Source organism: Podarcis pityusensis, assembly GCF_964106645.2.
Source record: "Podarcis pityusensis genome assembly, chromosome: 17".
Taxonomy (NCBI): domain Eukaryota; kingdom Metazoa; phylum Chordata; class Lepidosauria; order Squamata; family Lacertidae; genus Podarcis; species Podarcis pityusensis.
The window spans coordinates 29,909,086-29,929,726 of record NC_138042.1 but is presented as its reverse complement, the minus strand read 5'-3'; the positions used below and the strand labels follow the sequence as shown (position 1 = coordinate 29,929,726).

At 43.5% G+C, this 20,641-nt stretch overlaps 1 protein-coding gene across 1 annotated transcript in view; it reads right to left on the bottom strand.

Moving 5' to 3' along the window:
- Positions 1–20,641, bottom strand: part of ABCA1 (ATP binding cassette subfamily A member 1) — a 107,029-nt gene that overhangs the window by 79,850 nt on the left and 6,538 nt on the right. The window contains exons 2-4 of the mRNA XM_080986646.1: positions 7,786–7,927; positions 1,503–1,596; positions 212–353 (exon numbers count right to left, since the gene is read on the bottom strand). Of these exons, the coding sequence (XP_080842772.1) occupies positions 212–353; positions 1,503–1,596; positions 7,786–7,851 (302 nt within the window). The 5' untranslated portion in view covers positions 7,852–7,927. The remainder of the gene's footprint in view (positions 1–211; positions 354–1,502; positions 1,597–7,785; positions 7,928–20,641) is intronic.

Here is a 20,641-nt window from a genome sequence, read left to right as displayed (position 1 = left end):
CCAACATTCGCCCTGCCAAGCACAGCCACTATCTCAGAACCAAGTGTACTTTTCTACAAAGGCTTCTTGCAGGGGTGCCAAAAAAAAGAACAGCCAGCACCTTTTATAATGCAGACCAGTGCAAAGCCGTTTTGCCTCCATTCCGTTCTTCATACTTGTCCCTTCACTACTCCCTGGGCCAGAGATTCATAAAGGAAGATATGGTACTCACATAGATTTGTTAAAATTTCCAACAATGCCCGGTGACTCTCCAGGAGTTGGGTAGCGGAAGCAGGGATTGTTGGCATTGCAAATAATCCCTTGGACCCATGGCAACGTTCCAGCTGAAGGCATGGCCTTGTTTGGAAAATGACCTGAAACACAAGGACAAAACTTAGGAATGTACATATTAGGCCATCAAGTTGCTTTCTCTCCTTTTGAAAAACCTTTGTCCTCAGTGTGTCTCCACCCCTCAAAAAAATATTATTCCGTGTCCACCATGAGAGAAGATGCATCTCTCTATCACAGAGGTTTCTAATGTATGCAAAGAGTTTACAGCTAGCAAACAACAACAGGAAAATACCCAGAGAACTTTCAAAAACCTTCAGAAATTTTTTGAACAGCGATTACAGTGGACACACAAAATGTGCTTGTATACCTTGGGGAATGATCTCTTTCAATTTTCCTTGAAACTACTCACTCCCAGATAGGTGTGTCTAGAATTGATGCCCGAAAAAATTCTCGTTGTTGAATCACTTTAAAAATCGTTAACCGAGCCATATTTAAAATATCCAGTGGTTTAAAAAGCTACGCACCTACAGCTCGGCTGCTGTCGCAATATTATACGGTAAGCTATCCAAAGCTCATGTTGAAAAAACACCAAAGAACGTTGGAACATTAGATAACAGTTCTGTCCCTTAAATTCCTAAGCAGACCTAAAGAGGTCACAGTCACCTGCAATCAAGGTTTCTCTGAACAGCCCCAGATCTTGGTATAGGGGGAGGAAGGTACACCTGCGTGTGTTCATGACCTGGCAAAATGTTTGATGTAACTGAACTGCACTTAATGCATAAAATGAAAAGTATCTTCTTTTCTCAGAAGGCAAATAGTAATATCAATATTGTTAAAACAACTGGTATTTGTTGACCCATTGGCACAGGAAGAAACATGGCAGGTTGTTAATCACCCGGAAAGCCACTGTTATATGGCAGTTTAGTTGCATTTATCCTTGGTGTCTTTCTACCAATTTGACTGAGTATCCTCTGCAAGTTATCAAGCTTAGCTTTGTACTACCATTTTTGTTTGCTTGTTTTTGCCATAATGCACAGCAAAGGTGTTTCTCTTCCATGCTACCTTAGGTCCATCTGTGCTATAGATGCCAAACATGCAGGCAGGAGAAGGGAGAGGATGAAGGCAATCCTCTCCCTTCTCCTTCCTTCCTTCCTTCCTTCCTTCCTTCCTTCCTTCCTTCCTTCTCATCATCACCAAATATAAAGCAAAGCATATGCATGTTCCATACTTACATTCATGTTGTTCATAGGGTGGAAACGATAGCCGTACAGAGATCAATATAAAGAAGATAAGTAAAGGCCAAATGATTTCAATCAGCAGCTGGAACTAGAAGAGAGAAGAGGAAAGAAGAAACAAAATATTAATCATCCACATTTGGTATCAATAGGAAACTGAGGACAATGTGGTTAAGTCCTTCACAAGCAGTATTAGAGTTGTGTCTTTATGTCAGCGTAATAAGACTTCTGAAGAAGATACCGCATTTCAGTGTTTCATGAAAACTTCGTCAATGGGCCACTGATGTATGGGCTGCTTTTTGGAATTCACGTATCTCATGAAAACACAGGATAAAAATTATATAGTGTTTTCTCTGATCATATCCACAAGCTTTTCAACCCACCACAGCATATGTGGTTATTTTCTCACAAAAATACAGTTGCCCCAGAAAAAAAAAATTTAAATCCATAAACCTCCAGGGAAATACTTCATAGTGTTGTGGGATTGGTAGCTTGGACAAGGGAGGTTCAATGGAACTATCAGATAGGGCTGGAAGCTGACTTAATAATCAAAGGAAAGTTGTCAAAAAAATCTCCATTGCTGGGAAAACTGCAGGGTAAATGGGCCAACAATGGCTAGGAAATTGTTGGGGACCAAGAATGGTGTAATCTGTGAAGCAAACGACGGGGTAAACTGTAATCTAAGTTGGAATGTGTTTTTGGGGTGCTGTCTCCCTGGAGCAGAAACCTGACACAGGAGCAGTGGACTTTGGGTGCCTGTTGGAGAATTGAAGGTGTGACTCCTCCTTTGGTCAATGTGTATATATGTAAATAGGCACAGAAATCACAAAATTCTAAGAAGCCTCCAATGAACCAAACCTGAGTAAGGTCACTGCAGTCCTGGAACGTCGCACCACTTGGAAAACAGTTGGGAGAGCGTAACAATATACTTATCCACACAGTCACTGCCAACTGTCATATATATAATGTTTTACATGTCAGTGCAGGAGTGCTGTTTAGAGCATTCGTAGCGGCATCAACATGTGTCTAAAATTAGGCAACTGACATTTAACATAGGGCCAAGGCATGAAGAAGGACTGGGGGTGTTACTGTAACGCAGCTAAATCTAAACTGTAAATAAATCCCACACCTTCCCCCCAAACACGGTAGGACTAACAGAGCAATTTCCATGGCATGGCCTGAAGTCACAAGGTACAGAAAATTTTGCTGAAGCTAAGCAAGTCTGGTCTGGCCAGCATTCGGATGGGAGGCTCTATGGCGGGGTGAGCGGGCAGCAAAAGGCAGAGCTCAGGCGCCTTTAATAGATGTGTCATGTCATAGCACGCTAGACCTCTCTTTTTGTTACAGTCAAACCTCGGCTCCCGAACTCCTCCGTTCGGGAACGTTTCGGCTCCCGAACGCTGAAAACCTGAAAGCAAATGCTACATTTTTTCAACGTTTTTTGGAAGCCAAGTATCCAATGAGGCTTCCACTTGAGGGCAGGAAGCTCCTGCAACCAATCAGAAGCCATGCGTTGGTTGCCAACATTTCGGAAGCTGAATGGGCTTCTGGAATGGATTACAGTCGACAACCAAGGTTTGACTATATTTTACTTCTGGGGATCTTTTATTTCCCTTTTCTAAACCTTTTCTTATCTGAAAATCAGATAACCAAATACACAATGGGATCTATCTACCTATCTATCTATCAAATCTAGCAGTTCTCACACCTAGGTCTCCATGGGAAAAAAGGAGGAGGAGGAGGAGGAGTTTGGATTTGATATCCCGCCTTTCACTCCTTTTAAGGAGTCTCAAAGCGGCTAACATTCTCCTTTCCCTTCCTCCCCCACAACAAACACTCTGTGAGGTGAGTGGGGCTGAGAGACTTCAAAGAAGTGTGACTGGCTCAAGGTCACCCAGCAGCTGCCTGTGGAGGAGCGGAGACGCGAACCCGGTTCCCCAGATTACAAGACTACCGCTCTCAACCACTACACCACACTGGCTCTCAAGGGGAGATATAATGATAACAAATGCATAAATAATAAAAATGACTTTAATGTGGTAGCATTCCTTGCTCCCACAGCAGTGAAACTTAACAGTGCTTAAATATAATGCAGATTCATGCTGTCTGTTAAAAAAAATCATAGCCAAAGCTAATGGTGGATGGACCTATCTTGGTCCAATACAAAATTAGTCTGGAAAAGCTGGACTAATGGCTCAGATGCCCGGTGGGTGTTCAGAGGTTAATCCATATGCTTCCCAGATTAAAACTGTAAGGTTGAGACGTTTGTGTGGCTGATGTTGGGTCCTCCTCACTACCACCCTCAAAGAATCACCCACGTGGTCAGTCAGGGAAAGAGGGATCATTCAAGTGGTTGGGGAAGAGCCCAACTTGCACTAGGAGAGGTGTGGTCAAGCTGGGAGGCAATAATAATAATAATAATAAATAGCAGCATTTGCAAACCGCTTAATATTTCTTTATATATCTAAGCAGTGTACAACAGCAAAACAAAAAACAGTATCATTAAAATAAGAACGCAACATAAAACAAGTAGAATGGTAAGATTCGCAAAACGTTCGTAAAGAACATTCGCAAACTGAAACACTCGCTCCCAGGCTTGCAACATTCAGGAGCTGATTCATTTGACAACTAGGCATATAAAAACTGAAGGCTGGCGAATTCAAATTCGATATCCTTTTGGACCATTTTAGGTGGCCCAGAATTGGCCCATCTCCCCCAAATCTGGAATCTGAACCTGGAGAGTCTGTCTTAAATCCCTTGAAGTATTATGTCACTTGCAGACAACCTTTTCCATGGAGTGTGCCACAAGGCAAATTGAAGGAAACACGTTTTTTTGAGTTTGCCGTGGTACCTTGGTTCTTGAATTGCTTCCGATTGGCTGCAGGAGCTTCCTGCACTCAATCATAAGCCGCTGAAGTTGCGTTGGATGTTTGGCTTCCAAAAAACGTTCGCAAACTGGAACACTTGCTCCCAGGCTTGCAACATTCAGGAGCTGATTCATTTGACAACTAATGCGTTTGACAACCAAGGGACCACTGTACTCTAAATCTAGTGCCATCCAACTGCTGGTTTGGGAAGTGGTATACACACAACAATAGCCACAGATGTATATCAATCCTGTTGTTCCTTATGAAATACTCTGTTTTGCTGCGTCCCCCACCCCCACAAAAAAAACAGATTCTATTGGAATTGAGAGAGAAAATTGCTTATTGCTGTTCTTTTCAGAAAATTGGTTAGAGTCTTTATAAAGGGGGGAAATGAAAACACCTAGCCAGGCTATGTATCTGCTGCGAAGGTGCAGTTCAATGGCTCAGAGTGTGCATACCATCTCAGTAAGTAATCTTGAGCAATCGCCTTTTATTTCAACTCCTCATACTACTCGTATCTACATTAAGCAGGCAATAATGCTGGCCTCCCTTACAAGGATTCTACAAACATTAATTCATATTTGCAATATATTTAAATTAATATTTTCTATATAAATGCTAAAATTCTAATTCTTCTGCAACTAACGGTGTTGCAATTTGGGATAGCTCACTTTATACACACCTAAAGAGATGTGTGCTTCAACCTTACAGGGGGAGTGGGTGGGTTTCTTTTCCTTTTTGGTGAAAGATTCTTTTCCCGCAAGAGCTCGTCCCGTAAATAGCTTGGGCTGCATTTCCCTTCTCCACCAGTTTTCCAAGCAGCAGCGGCGGCGGCGGCAGCTGAAATAAGCATTGCGAAAGCCGGGTACAAAGCTCAGCTTGACGTGTGCAGAGCAAGAGTTACATTTGTGCTGCTGGAAGGCAGCCAGGACAAAGTATATCCTGGCTGAACCCTGTGGGAGGAAAAAGCAACTTCAGGGGCGAGAGCTGAGCAAATACACACGCACTCGCCTCCTTGTTCAGCATCTCTTCCTCTTCATTTATGCATTTGAAAGCAGCCAGCTATCTACGAAGCTGATGCAAACCGTGCTAGATGTAGCAAGGGGCATGATATTGACTGCAATCCACCAGGGGACTGCTGATATAGGCGTCCCCTCACTTACAAGGGGGGTTACGTTTTGGGCCCTGCATGCATAAGCAAAAACTGTTAAGTGGGGAGCACCCTCTAAACACTCTTTAAACACACTCTCTGCTGCTCTCTCTCCAATCCAGACCAAAAAACACTGCACCCCAAAATATCCACAACTAGAATTGAAGCTCTGGGACTGGCTGGAGGCTGAAGGATGTGCAGAAAAGCAGCTTCGGCTGCTGTGCTACCACACGCATCAGCTGTTAGGCGGGGAGGCCGAGCAGCCTAAACAAAGCCCTGCTGCGTCTTCGGTCTCTTCAAAGCTTCTTCCACCCTCGCTGAAGTCCTCTTTGGGTTCCGGGGAGGGTCTCCTCAAGAGCCACGAGGACTCACTAGCTCTCTCCCGCCATTTCAAAGTTTGAACCAAATTATTTATTTCCTGGTGCTTCGTGCGTGAGTCAATTGTGCGTAAGTTAGGGCTGCCATACGTCCAGAATTTCCCAGACATAGCCGGGATTCGTCTGCCAAAAACGGCGTTTGGGTGGAATTTTTGAAAATTAGTCAAAGTGCCTGATTTCCTAAAAAAACAGCTAAAAAACTTGATGGGGGGGGAGATGTTGCAAAAAACCAACAACTCAACTTTTTGAAATATGACAACCCTAGTATAAGTAGCGGTACACCTGTACAATTCTTTTTTGGTTGGCCAAAGCTCTAGCCACCCCTGTTAATCCCCAACCACCAGGAAAATTATCAAAGATGGTAGTCTCGCTCACAGACAGTGTTAGTGTCATCTCTGTATGGGCATGATGCATATGCAAGCATCGGTGACCTCACTAAGCAGGTGTGGTGAGCCTTTGGCCCTCAAGATGTTGCTGATCTACAACTCCCATCAGCCTCAGCAAGCACAGCCAACGGCCAGGGGTGGTGGGAGCTGTTACATCTGGAAGGCCAAAGGCTCCCAACACCTGGTGTAAATTATATACTGGTAGAGTTCCTCCATCTTTGGGATGAGTTCCAAACAGGTAGCTGTGTAGGGTTTAAAAGTCCAGTCCCTGTCCTTGCAATATGAACACAGTATACAATCAGGAATAGCTCAAGCAAGCAAGCAAGCAAAAGTCAAGACCAGTGGCACCTTAAAGTCTCACAAATATATTGTGGCAGAAGCTCTGGTGTGCTGATGCCCACATTGTTTGAGGCATGAAGTGGCTTTCAGAGCTGCATAGACCCCCCTGAGCACAGAGAGAAGAAAAGGCTTATAAAATAAACTCATTCTCAACAGCAGCAATTGTTGATGACACTATCTTTCCTCCATTGATAAATTTAACATAATGTAAACTCTTTGCGTAAGCTCTTATTGTTCTTTTGGTTCTACGGCAACGCTACCCCACTGGGTACCACTGCTGAGTTCTTGTAAAAATTAAGGAATTATCAAGCATTGTCCATGAGAGCGGTCAGCATTGGGTGTCCTGCTAACCTGCAGGGTGGGAAAGCTCAGGTGATCACAGCATGTGCTCCTTAATCTACAGTTTCTTCAGCCTGAGGACACACATGCTTTGACCCAAAAGTATCCTGAGGTGTATATGTGTATGTATCAGCTTCCAAATGCTGAGGCCAAATCAGCAGCCAGAGAAACGGGGATTCCCCCAGGTTTACCTAGATTGATCCAATAATGGGAGGAGTCAACTGATTTTACACAATATATGTACCTCTTCATACAATGTCTTTGCTGGGTGTGCACCTATTTTTTTAATTAAGATATCTCTCTACGAAGTTTTTGTTGGCAGCATTGTAAATAAAAGCAGCATAAGCCTGCCTTGTTCTCTGCTTAGGCACGAACTAGCAGAGGAGAGGGGGCATTTTTCATAGAATCCCCCACCCTCCCATGTCCAAAAGAAATTGCTCCATATTCTCTGCAATAGTGTGGAAGGTGGTAGCTATACAGAGGAAGGATCACCAAACATTACCTCCCACTTCTTCTGTTAACGAGAACCTCCAAGAGATCAAAAAGCCTTTCCATGACTTCTTCAGGGCATCGTAAGATCCAACTAACAGATTACTTATCTTCAGATCAATAGAACATCAAAGCCACTATACAAATCCTGGAGCTGTTTTTAATCGAAAAGGCTACCCAGATCAATGGGAGATTTGCACATGTGAGTAACCACTTTTACTGTTTGGCACAAAAAAATAAAAAATGGTTTTATAAGAAGGCCCTGTATTGGGAACCAAGCAACCAGTACCCTTACCTACTTTGTGAAAACCAAGCAATGGTGTGGGATCTTACCGTTTGCCTTCTCCTATAGGTGAAATTTTTCCATAGCAGCAAACCAAGCTGTGTCCAGAACACCATCTTCTTCCCTCTGTTTACACTGGCAGCACCACAGATGGCAACAGCACACAGCAGAGATACTGTGGCTGGTCATCAACTAGAAACAACAAAAGAATGGATTAGCAGGATTTGTTAATTCTTAAAGCAAAACAAACCACTTCCTTGTTTATGGTATGTTGCTTTGTTCTTACCCAACATAGGGCTGTGTAGCCCAATAACACCCACACAGCCACAGCAGCAATATTAAGGAAGATGAAGCAGGGGATTGATTACAGAGCTTAACCCAGATCTTGAACTCTAAGCCAAGTGTTTCCAAACTTTACTTTTTGTCAATAATCTGCCCTTAAGTTAATGCAAGTACATTCCCCCACAAACCCCTGTCATCCACCACAAACTGTAGTTCAAGGCCACATGTAACTATTCCACAGAGGCACCTGTAATTCTGTACAGTGGTACCTCTGGTTACGTACTTAATTCATTCCAGAGGTCTGTTCTTAACCTGAAACTTTAGCACCACTTTAGCTAATGGGGCCTCCTACTGCTGCCACGCCACCAGAGCATGATTTCTGTTCTCATCCTGAAGCAATTCTTAACCCGAGGTATTATTTCTGAGTTAGCAGAGTCTGTAACCTGAAGCGTATGTAACCTGAAGCGTATATAACCCGAGGTACCACTGTATTTCTAATTTCTATTCAAACTGCACACAGAGAGCCAAACAAGGTGTGATGCAGGAGATTCATAAATAGAATAGATCCTGCTGTTTTTGAGAAATAGCAAAGGTGTTAAAAATGGTGACAGGGAGAGTCATTTGATGGGCCGGATGGGGTCACTTTCTTCTACAGTTGTTTCCACAACTGAAACACACATAGAGAGAGTAGTACTCTTTGCCTCTGGAGCAAAACATGCGGTTATCATGTAAAAAGTAAAGGTAAAGGTACCCCTGCCCGTACGGGCCAGTCGTGTCCGACTCTAGGGTTGTGCGCCCATCTCACTTAAGAGGCCGGGGGCCAGCACTGTCCAGAGACATTTCCGGGTCACGTGGCCAGCGTGACGAAGCTGCTCTGGCAAGCCGGCACCAGCGCAGCACACGGAAACGCCGTTTACCTTCCCGCTATAAAGCGGTACCTATTTATCTACTTGCACTTAGGGGTGCTTTCGAACTGCTAGGTGGGCAGGAGCTGGGACAGAAAGACAGGAGCTCACCCCGCCGCGGGGATTCGAACCGCTGACCATGCGATCGGCAAGCCCTAGGCGCTGAGGTTTTACCCACAGCGCCACCCGCATCCCTGGTTATTACCGTATTTTTTGCTCTATAAGACGCACCAGACCACAAGACGCACCTAGTTTTTGGAGGAGGAAAACAAGAAAAAAAATATTCTGAATCTCAGAAGCCAGAACAGCAAGAGGGATCACTGTGCAGTGAAAGCAGCAATCCCTCTTGCTGTTCTGGCTTCTGGGATAGCTGCGCAGCCTGCATTCGCTCCATAAGACGCACACACATTTCCCCTTACTTTTTAGGAGAGAAAAAGTGAGTATTATAGAGCAAAAAATACGGTATGTAGGCACCTGTTATAAGAACTTTATAAAATAAATGTATAAACCACATGTCTGAAACCTCACAGAAAATTCCTGAAACCATTTTGTCTCTCCCAAATGACCTCAAACATTTCTCTGCAAGGTCAAAGGAAATGGGGAGCCTCCCCATTGTCTCTTTGCACTCAAATCCTGTATCAAGGGCACATTGAAGATATGAATAGGATGAGCCTGTGACCTGGATTTGGGAACTGAGTAGTTATCATAACAAACGAGTGGCCAGGATGCCCAGGTAATCCAATCAGGTCACCTGGCAGACAGGATAAAAACAACGCACTCAGATTTCTGTTGTAGACTGCCCCTTCTCTGATGTACATATGATGTATGGAGCTCTTGGGCTCCAGGGTGGGCAGTTCAGAAGTCTATTTAAGGGCTTGCACACCTTTGTCCTGGGTCCCTCCTGCTTCCTGTCTGTGGCAGTGAGAACCCTGTTGCAACAGTTAATAAAGATCAGACTTATAGCCGCTTTGCTTTTGTATATCCTGGTCTGGTCTCTGCTCATTTCCCAACTGGTTTGAGCCTTAAAAGGTATGCTCTCTCCAAAGGTCCAGTCTTCCTTAAGAAGCTGAACCCCTTGAAGGGACCCCTCAATATTCTTGTTTCACACATGTATGTTTTGCTCTGCAGGGCAAATACCAGCTTGAAGTGGGTAGGGCAATTCGCAGTGTAGGAGAAAGGATAGACCTTCTCTACTCCAAAGCAATAGTCCCAATCTGATTCAGGGGCCTACGGCTTCTTTTACCTTGGGAGAGGAGGGAAGCAGGAAATCTGATGATGGATTTCCCTGGGTAACATCAAATTTGGCCCTAAACCCAAACCAGCAGAAGGATTGCTGCTACGGAACAGTGTATGTTAAAACTACTGCAGTGTCTGCAGACCATTCATGGTCTGCAATGCACTCCCTGCAACATGATGCATTGCTGTATACCCGCTTGTATCCCCTTCTTGATGAAAAGTAGTTTAGAAATTTAATAGATAAATATATAATATAAGAAAATGCAGAGAGCTCTTTCCAGAGCAGAACAGTGACTAATTAGAACTCAGCTCTCAATCACCCTTCCCCCAACCCCCAGATTGGATTACTGAAAAATGCCTCAGCAGCATGGAAGAGACACTGGCCAATAAGCCCCTCCCTGCTATGTGACAATGCCTCCTGTTTATCCTCCTCCCCCCATTTTCAATACAGCTGCACCAAAGGGCAGAAGAGGTAGAGTTTTGATCCATGAACCTTTCAAGTAACTTGCCCTGTGGCAATTGTCAGGGAGGAAAGGGTGACAAATCCACGAAGCAGAAAGTGCAAAATTCTACGCACAAATTTGCCTTTGCTTTAGGAAGGTTGGCATGGCCAGATGTCATTTCTGAGCACCCCAAAGGCAGCCCAGGACAGTATGCTTGTGCAGCTCCAAAAAACCCCTAAAAGTCTTCCTTTTCAGCCTCCTATTGTTTGCATCAGTCTCGACAGTGCACCTCTGGGAGCGAAGTCAAACTGCTGTGTTAGCAGCAGCAAAGTGACCTCCCCGGGGTGCAAGCTTGGGAAGTGTATATGGAGGTCCTGGGCTGCCCAGATGACAAAACCCTCTCACTTGGCCTAGCTCGGTCCAAAGGAAAGCACAGCAATATGTTTGGCACCAGTTTGGCTGCAGGAGTTACTGGAAGGAGGCGTACAAGGCGCCATCCAACTGTCTTAGGGACTCCAGACTTGTGTAGAATTTACTCCTTAGCCTTTTCTTCTCCTGGAGATATCCCGCAAGGCAATGGAGGTTTAGGAACAGGTTTCCTTCTGCTAAATGGGCTACCTTCCCAGGTGGATGAGCCACACCTGCCCCTCACTTCTCTCCACAGCAGCGGTTCTCAACCTGTGGGTCCCCAGATGTTGTTGGACTACAACTCCCATCATCCCTGAACTCTGGCCTTGCTAGCTAGGGGTGATGGGAGTTGTAGTTCAACAACATCTGGGGACCCACAGGTTGAGAAAGGCTGCTCTACAGCATGTGCAGAAACCGCCTTCTTGACCGTTGGACCCACTATTGCTCTCATCCGCTCAATCTGCCGGAGCCTGTCTTTGCATGAAGGGCAAGTCCCCAACTCACCAAGGGTTTGAGGCCCATTGGCTACCTTCACCTGGTTTAGCCAGCCAGTCAAAGCCATTCCTGAGGTGTGGCCGCTGTTGTATGCTGACAACTTCTAGGAATCACAAGATGAATGCAGGGTGGGGACCAAAGGTGGACAAGCTACCCCAGAAGGAGCACAACATGTCTCCCACCAGAGGTACTACCCCTCCTCTAACACCCCATACAATAACCTAAAATCAGTCTCTGCACCTTGGCAGGGTACACCCATTACCCATGACCATATTTTCACAGCTGTATAGTTTAAGAGGTGTTGGAAATTAAAACTGTGCAGTTGCATTTCATTCTCAACGCATCCTTCACCACAGCTGTACTGAACAAACATTAAACAGCCTTAGGGAAGAGGGAAGCTTTGGCAAACAATACAGTTGTTTGCTCTCTGACTAGGAGAAAAAATGGTATGGCGGGGGGGGGGGGGAGAGAACCTTTCCCCTAAAAAGTAACTATTTAGTCAGTGACTGAGCAATGTTATAAAACCAGAGAGCGGACAGCAAAGGCTCTTGGCAGCAGGGCTTAACTATACTAGGAAACATACCACTCTCTTCATTTTATTATTATTATTTATTCATTAAATTTATATCCTGCCCTTCTTCCTGGAGGCGCCCAGGACAATACAAACATAGACAATTAAAAAACAAAACAGTTAAAACATTCTAAAACCAATTGCAATTAAAAACACCCCAAAAGCAGTTTCAATTAAAAACACAGTTGTGAATTATGTTTTAAAAAACAAAGAAATAATTCTGAGAAACCAGGCTCTATTTTTTAATTATTATTAAAAATGAAGAACGGAAGGAAGGATACAGCCCTCATGGCTCCTGAGATTGCCAGGTTGCTATATCTGTGTAATAAGACCTCTACTCTGAAGTTTCAACACTGGTCTCCACAGAGCAGGATGTGATTTTCTGGCAGGTTTGCGATCTAGCTAACATGGTCTGGAGGTGCTTATAGTATGACCCAGGAACTCCCAATAAGACTGCACAAATTTCAGCACCAGGATAGAATCACAGAATTGTAGAGGTGGAAGCAGATGACCACGAAGGGCATCTAGTCCAACCCCCTGCAATGCAGGAATATTTTGCACAATGTTGGGCTCAAACCCATGACCCTGAAGTTAAGAGTTTCATGCTCTACCAACTGAGCTACTCCACAATTCCATGGATCAGCACCACACAGAGTTAGTGCCCCAGATGGCCAACACGTCTACATAATCACATCATAGCACAGTTAACAACACCACCAGTGGACCAGCATACCTCACCCCAGAGGACGGCATAAATGAGGGGTTGGATTGGATAATCACCAACCATTATGACCAGGGATGGTAGCAGTCATAATCATGACAACTGCAGGACCACAGCTTATCTATCCCTGGTATAGACATTGCTGAATGTACGAACATCAGGTATTGCAGTCCAGTATGAAGCAAATATTAAGCATGAGAACTTCACAGTTGTGGGTTCGAGCCCCACGTTGGGCAAAAGATTCCTGCATTACAATGGTTTGGACTATATGGCCCTCATGGTCCCTTCTAATTCTATGATTCTATGAAACAATCCACCATGAAGTACATAGAGTTTTCTATTTCATCTCTGGCATACTTGTGTTGAGCAGGGATGGAGAATGAGTGGCCCTTTAGATGTTTCCAGTCTACAGTTACCATCAACCCCAACGGTTGCCCATGCAATATCGCAGGCCACACATCTCTAACCTCTGCATTAAAGGCACCACTCACTTCCCACCCTTCTAATGAAAGACAAGGAACAAAGGACTAGAGAGACTGAGCTGTTCTTCCATTTCCCAAATGCAGAGCCCGCAGGGCGGCTGCAAACGATCTTGGCATGCTAACGGCAGCTCGCCCTGCTGTTTCTGATGTGCTGTCCTTGCTCCGAGGACAGATAAAACTATTTGAGCCTGGGGTGGTGGTGGGAGGAATCAGTCCAGGCTCTTTCATAATAAAGATCAAAGGTTGGATCCAACTCCTATTGCAAGCAGTGTTTGACTTTTAAATATAATGTAAGATTAAACTCTCAAAGGTGAGTTCTTCTTGGCCATTCCAACTTTGGGGAAAAGAACACCAAATTACAACAGCCACTTGCAACAGGCCAGCTGCCCAAACAGTGCTTCCACCATTCTTGTTTTGTACCCATCAACCATTATGGTTGGAGACGGCATCAGATAATTATCCATTTCTATACACATTGTCCTTTTCAGATTGGGGGGACAGCAGCTGCACCCCAATCTTGATCCAACTGGAACTCCATGCCCACCTAAAGGTCTGACTTGGCACTTAGTGCTGGTTCACACCTGCATTGCTTTATATCTACAGTTTCAGGTGGTGGTGTTGTATATGTGAACAAGCCATCCAGTTCAATCACCAGAATTTTGATATCACATCAGCGCACAACGCTCTTCCATGGAGTCAGTCCATAGAATCAACCACAACTCATCAAACCATTTATGTTCAAGCAATGAGAAATCAAGTGAGGAGCGTGCATGTGTGAATCAGCCTGTACATGAGCCGCCTTCAAGAACGTTGTCTTTTTGGACAACCAGGTTGGCTTTTGCTGCCTTCAATAAAATGCATCAGTACTACAGGTCTTGGTTATATACATATCCTGAATTCTTCTCTGTGTGCTGCATTTCTAAGTATGTCTCGTCAGAAGAAAATCTAATTAAGTCCCTAGGGATTTACTCCCTTGTAAGTGTGCTTAGGAGTGGAACCAAACAATATGCTCCTATGCTTGTTTATTCAGAAGTAAGCTCACCTGTGGTCCATAGAGCTTACCCTTACTTAGAGATGTGTGTGCATACCATTTTCAGCCTTAAGGTAGAATCCTATACACACTAACCTAGGAGAACGTCCCACTTAACTCAGTGAGACTTACTTCTGTGTAGGCATACCTAGGATTGTGCTGTTAGTGCACCTTTCCCCTTCCTCTCTCCTCTCTCCCCTTTCTCTCCTCTCTTCCCTCTGTTAAGATCTGTTTTAATTGGACTTTTACATGCTTTAGTCCAGTGTTGTACCAACAAAATTTTCCTCCTTTCAAATTTGCACAGTTACGATCCTTAGAATCTGGTAAGTGATTAAACAACAGAAGCAAAAATAACACGCAGCCCACCACCATTTTCCTAACTAAAAGGCTACCAAAAAATAAACCAATAGTAATCTGGGCATGAAATCTTGTGTTTCAGACTCATGAATCTTCTTCCCCAGTCTTCAACTGGATCGCTTTAGTAAGTGTTATAATTCTAGCTGTTTTAACCTGCTGGTCAGTTACTCTTGCCTCCCTGCTCTATATTATGGCTTGTTTTTATTGTATCTTGCTTTTATAATTTTGTATTTTAGCTATTTTAAAAATGCTGATCTATGACCATAAGAAACTGATTGATTGATTGATTGATTGATTGATTGACTAAAAGGCTGAGGCCCAGCACACTAGACAGGATCTGCACCATAAGGCCATCAGATTCCTAACTAATTTGAGCAAAGTTCCTTTCAAAATAACGTCACCTAATGTAGTACGTTTTTCAGTTAAAAACAATAATAATAAAATAGTGTTGAACTGGTGTGTTCATGTGTGTGAGAGAGAGAATGAATATCTATATACTGGTCACAGTGAACCGTCATTGTGATGCTGGTAAGGCTAATGGACACTGTTTCAGACTGAAGTCCTAAAATGGTGCCACAAAACATGGGCTCAACAGCTCATGGAAACCAAAATCAAAATTTTAAAATCCTGATGGTCAGTTTTGGAGTTGAGCAGAGATCTGAATTCAGCCACCATCATCCCACACCCTACAGTTCCCAAAGAACTGATCAGCAGGATTTTAGGTTTTTCAAATACGAAGCCCTGGCTGCCCTATGCAGGCAGTGTTAAGATGAGAAACATTAAAACCACCATAAAAATGAAAGGGAAGTACCATTCAAACAAACTAACCATTCAAACCTTTTGAAACAAGTAATAATTTTTTCACAAAAACGACACCACCAGCTATTTTTCTTGTTGGTTTTCCAAAAGGAAGGCAGAAAAGTTCTACAAAACACTGAAGGACAGTCACTTTGCACCATTTCTCAAAAGGATTCCTTTTGGAAGGACCTCCCTACCACCCAAAATAAAATAAAAAATAGCTAGGGTAGTTGATTACCTCTTTATGTTGCACAGAAGGTACAAACCAGTTGGATTGCACAGAAACTGTAAGGAATGTCATCGATGAAATTACCCACAGCTGTAATTTAAGCAGGCAGTTACACTCAAAATCTTACAAAGCTGAAAGACTTACCTGAATCTACTCCGCAAATCTAGATTTTCAACTAGTAATACCTCCAAGAAAACCAGCTTATTGCTATCTAAGTTCTATGGAGCACTGTAGTCCACGCCAAGTGCTGTCCCGGTCACAAATGTCAGCAGTGACTGTGAGCTTTGAACCTCAAACCTTGGGGCTGAGCCATTATCAGATGAATGGAGCCGATATGGCCAGTTGTGCTTTCTGGAATCCCAAAAGCAATGCTTTCTGATAACCAGATTTTAAAGTTTCCCTACATCTTCTATCTAGATTTCAAAGCAACTCCACAATAATTCACCTCAACCTTGAGATACTGAAATGTATCTGAACAATATGAATCCCACTGTTGACGTTAAAGCATTTTAAACGGCAGCTTTCATTCTTAAAAATTGCAAGCACATTGCAGAACTGCAGACCGATGCAATTCTCTATATATTGCATCAGATAAAACAGAGCATATATATGGTGGCCATGCTGTGGCCATTACACATCTTTCCGTGCCTTGCTGTTACAGAAATAATGTTCAGTTTGTGTTAACTTTATCAGTAACTTGACATCCCTGCCTTATTTTACATTGTTAGGCAGAAGGCTTGGCAGAGCTGGATTTCAAAACACCTCCATACCTGGTGGTAACAGTGTCAGGTCCTGGTGCCATCCCAGTGGGTCAGGGCAGAGGAGGCAGCAGCAACACTTAGGCAAGCATGCTAGGCAAATCATAAAATAAATTACAGCAGCTTGAAAGTATAATGGTTAAGAACGGCTGTGTGCCAATCTGCCGCCAGACTGTAAACTTCTCAGGTTTGCCTCTCTTGATAAGAGCTTCTAAACGTTCACACCTTGATATGCTTTGACTAAATGACAAACATGAGGTTTTAAGAAACACAGGCCATTGTGCCTAAGAACTTTCTCCCGCAAAAAAATAAAAATTAAAACATCTTTGGGGAAAACCCTGTTATGTGACTCTGAAGTCCTGTTTAGCTCCACAAATTTAGATAATGCTGGTCTAACTATCATGGGAGAATGGCCAAATGGGAGAGGTTTTTGCAGCTACCCTGTGCTTTGCATCTTTGGAAGCTTTGCAAGATGCTGCAGGCGAGAAACTGTGAGTAACATTGTTGGAGGGTTTATTTTTTATAATGATCAAGGTGTTAGGCTCCCTTGTTATTTTTGCTATTGCAACAGTGTCGTGTTGTTAATATAATCTTGTTATATTTATAGTTGCTTTTCGTACATTGCTCCATTTGCTATTGTGTTGCTGATTTATTATGTTACATTTTTCTACTGTTTTTGCACTGTTTGGGTTGTGATACACATCCCTGCTTCGGCCATGTTTCTTCTTTTTTGTGGAAAAGCAACGTGCGGATGAAATCATCAACGGACAAACTCTAGATAAGTCAGGAAATGCAATCAATGAAGGAGAAAGGACGAATCTCTTTTGTATGCAAAGCATTATGATAGAAATCCAGAGCCTATCCTGTAATCTCCTTTCCAGGTGCTAGAATGTACATTGATACACTTCATCAGCTTTTCCATCCCATGTTCCCCTCAAGATCAAGGTGGCAGGCCTAGTGTCAGCACCCAGTATCTTTGGGCAACTGCTGGGACCCAGTATCACGGCAGGACCCACTTCTGAAACCCATACCCCCCTTAAACAATTATTTTCCTGATGGGAGCTAGGCTACCATTTTGATTTCCCACAATACCTCAGTAGTCACTTTTATTTCCTCAAAATGTAGCAACAGTACTGAATACTGAGTTGGAGCCAGAACGGAAGATAGGTTTTACCACATGACCACCCATCCTTGGCTTGTTATTTACAGCAGCTGCTGGTGGTAGGGTCTGAACCACAGGGTATGGAGAAGGGGGAGGGTTTGCCATTTCCTGCTAAAATCTCTCCTCCAGGCTCCAGTTGATATTTGCCCCAAAGCTGTCTTTTACTAGAATGGTATTTCTGGGGTATCATAGAAGAGGAAGGGGCAAAAAAAATTTGTAGAAAAATGCCATGGGGGGTTGAAGCCAGACCCCACACCCCTATGTACCATAGTCCCAGTCTGGACCATGCCATTCCACCACTTTCTAATGCTTTAAAAACAACAATCGAAGGATGTACAGTGGTACCTCAGGTTACATACGCTTCAGGTTACAGACTCCGCTAACCCAGAAATACTACCTCAGGTTAAGAATTTTACCTCAGGATGAGAACAGAAATTGTGCGGTGGCAGCGGGAGGCCCCATTAGCTAAAGTGGTACCTCAGGTTAAGAACAGTTTCAGGTTAAGAACGGACCTCCAGAACAAATTAAGTTCTTAACCCGAGATACCACCGTACAATCACACAGCAACCACATTGCCTTTTCCAGGTCTTTTTCTTAGCAGGAAACAGGATTCTTTGCCTCAAACTTCTTTTTTCTCCTCGTCTTCTCACAGAATGGCCTCCATACAACCCAGAGGCCCCCGACAGGAATGCCAAACTGAAATTTCAAACACATTTTGGAGCTCTGCCCCTGAAGAAAGGAATAGTTCCTTCTCTGAAATGGCGAAATGAGGCAATATATAAAGGGCACAAATTATGTCAGGGTATCTAACAATTTCAGGCTGAATACTTCACAGTGCTTCTCCAATCGATGAGCTCATATAGCAGTGAAGATGGGGCTGACTGGCAGACCGACTCAACTGGCTTATGGGCTTATGACCTCACCATAAATTCAAGAGCTTTCTACAAGTCAAGTGATATTTTTTACTGGCATTATGTTTTATCCGCATAAAACCATGAAACACCCAGATGTAATTTTATGAGACAGCGCCACATAAAACGCTGGGAGTCCCAAACGTTGCCAGTGAAAACAAGAGCTGAACTTATCAATCCATAAGAAGATCGTTTACATTCTGAAAGTGGAGGATATTTCACTCTCAGTAAAATTCTGGCCAGAGAGGACAGCAGTGTTTAGAGAACCTCATCTCTGAAAGAGATATGAGAGATTACTGGCAATGCATTGCAGGGAAAAGAATAAGTAGCATTTACCAATCAATGCAGAACAGAATACTGTAAGCTATGATGCGGACTGTAAAAGCCATTATTAACGGCATCCATAATAAAATATGCTCTCTTGCTATAATTAGATTTCCAATATACCTCCACCCAACCTTGCAAACTTCCAAGTGAAGCCAATAGTTCTTGGTGGTGGGGACTAATCAAGATTCTGGACTGACTAAGTCAAATGAAATACAATAAAATGTTCAATTAATCATGTCTAGTCTTCTTTTTATCGCCAATAAACAAGCCCATGAATGAGATAAGAAAAACTCAAGACAAACTACAGTATCTCCAAAGCCAGACAGAGTCCCAGATGATGAGATTAGTTTTCAGGTTTAACATGGATCCCATATACTGTATATGGATTTACAGCCATGAGAATTGGTTTATTTAAATGAGATGAAAAACAATTGTTTCTTGGTGGCAAGGGTAGCCAACATGGTACCCGCCAGAAGTTTTGGACTACAACTACCATCATCCCTGAGCATCAGCCATGCTGGCTGGGGTTGCAAGGAGGTGTAGCCCACAACAGCTTGAAGCCACCACATCGGCTAACCTTGCTCTAGGGCAACTGCTGTCAAAGTGTGTCCTGGGAGGAGTCTTTGATTCCTTGGAAGCACATCAATGGGCCCTTGGGCAACAGCTTGCCCAACATTGTCGTTTCTCCTCCACAGTGAGAAGTCACAATGAAATGTTTCAAGAGTTTTGGCGTACCTTCTGTTCTCAGTTGTTGTGGGGCAACAGGGTGGACCAACAGAACTGGCCAGCACAGTAAGGTCTATTCAAAACTAAATCCCATTGACCTTAATGGAGCTTTCTCTAGGTTAGTGAGTCTAGGATTGCAGCCTAAAATGCATACGTATAGTCTCTCGCTCATATTAGTTCAAAGTCTCATTACTGTAGCGTTCAAGCATGCAACAGTACCGTACAACCTTAATTCTTGTTTATCTTTCTACAGAAATTGTCCTTTGGGTATAAATACCTCCATGTGTTTGTATACCGGTAAATACTCTGCCCTCTGGTGTCAAGCGTTCAGAACTACTTTAAAAATCTACCTCTAAAGAACTGGACAGGGGGCACTCCCCAAACTTTACAGTCTTCAAAAAGTGCTGGCCTGTCATTCTTCAAGTGGCAACACGGATTGTCTGGACTGTGTGGTCTGTTCCTATGTCAGCACCAGGAGACACAATGGAAGCACACCAGTGTCCTTGCATGGGCCAGGAACTACTGTAACCATACAATCAGATTGTACGCCTGGTTGCCACTCACAAGTGGAGCACCAAACAAACAGAAGAGCACATAGGGCGACATTCACACTGTACCAGCAACATATTAAACAAGATAGCAGAAGTACGAACAAGCCCACTATAGGCAAAACAGAGATTTGAGACTGGCTCAAGGGACTCAAATTCCCATTTCAGAGATGCTGAATTGGTGTATTGCATTGCCCATGTGAGCCCAACACTGAAAGGCACACACAGTTTTACAATGCATCTCTTCTGTCCCACTTTAATAACAGTAACTACAAATAGTGCAAGATCAAGGATGCTTGTTGGGTTGTGTGTTAAAAAGAAGGAGGGTGGTTAAAGGATTTTTAGTTAATACTTCAGCTTTTCAATGATTGATTTGACTTACTTTAAAAAATGAGCATTCTACTCAACAGTGGGGCCTTTTGATATACCAAAGAGAGTGCTGGCCTAATAAACAAAAGCTAGCACTCAGGGTTAAGATTATAATTTGCCACCTGATTCAAAGTGCCACCCCTAATTT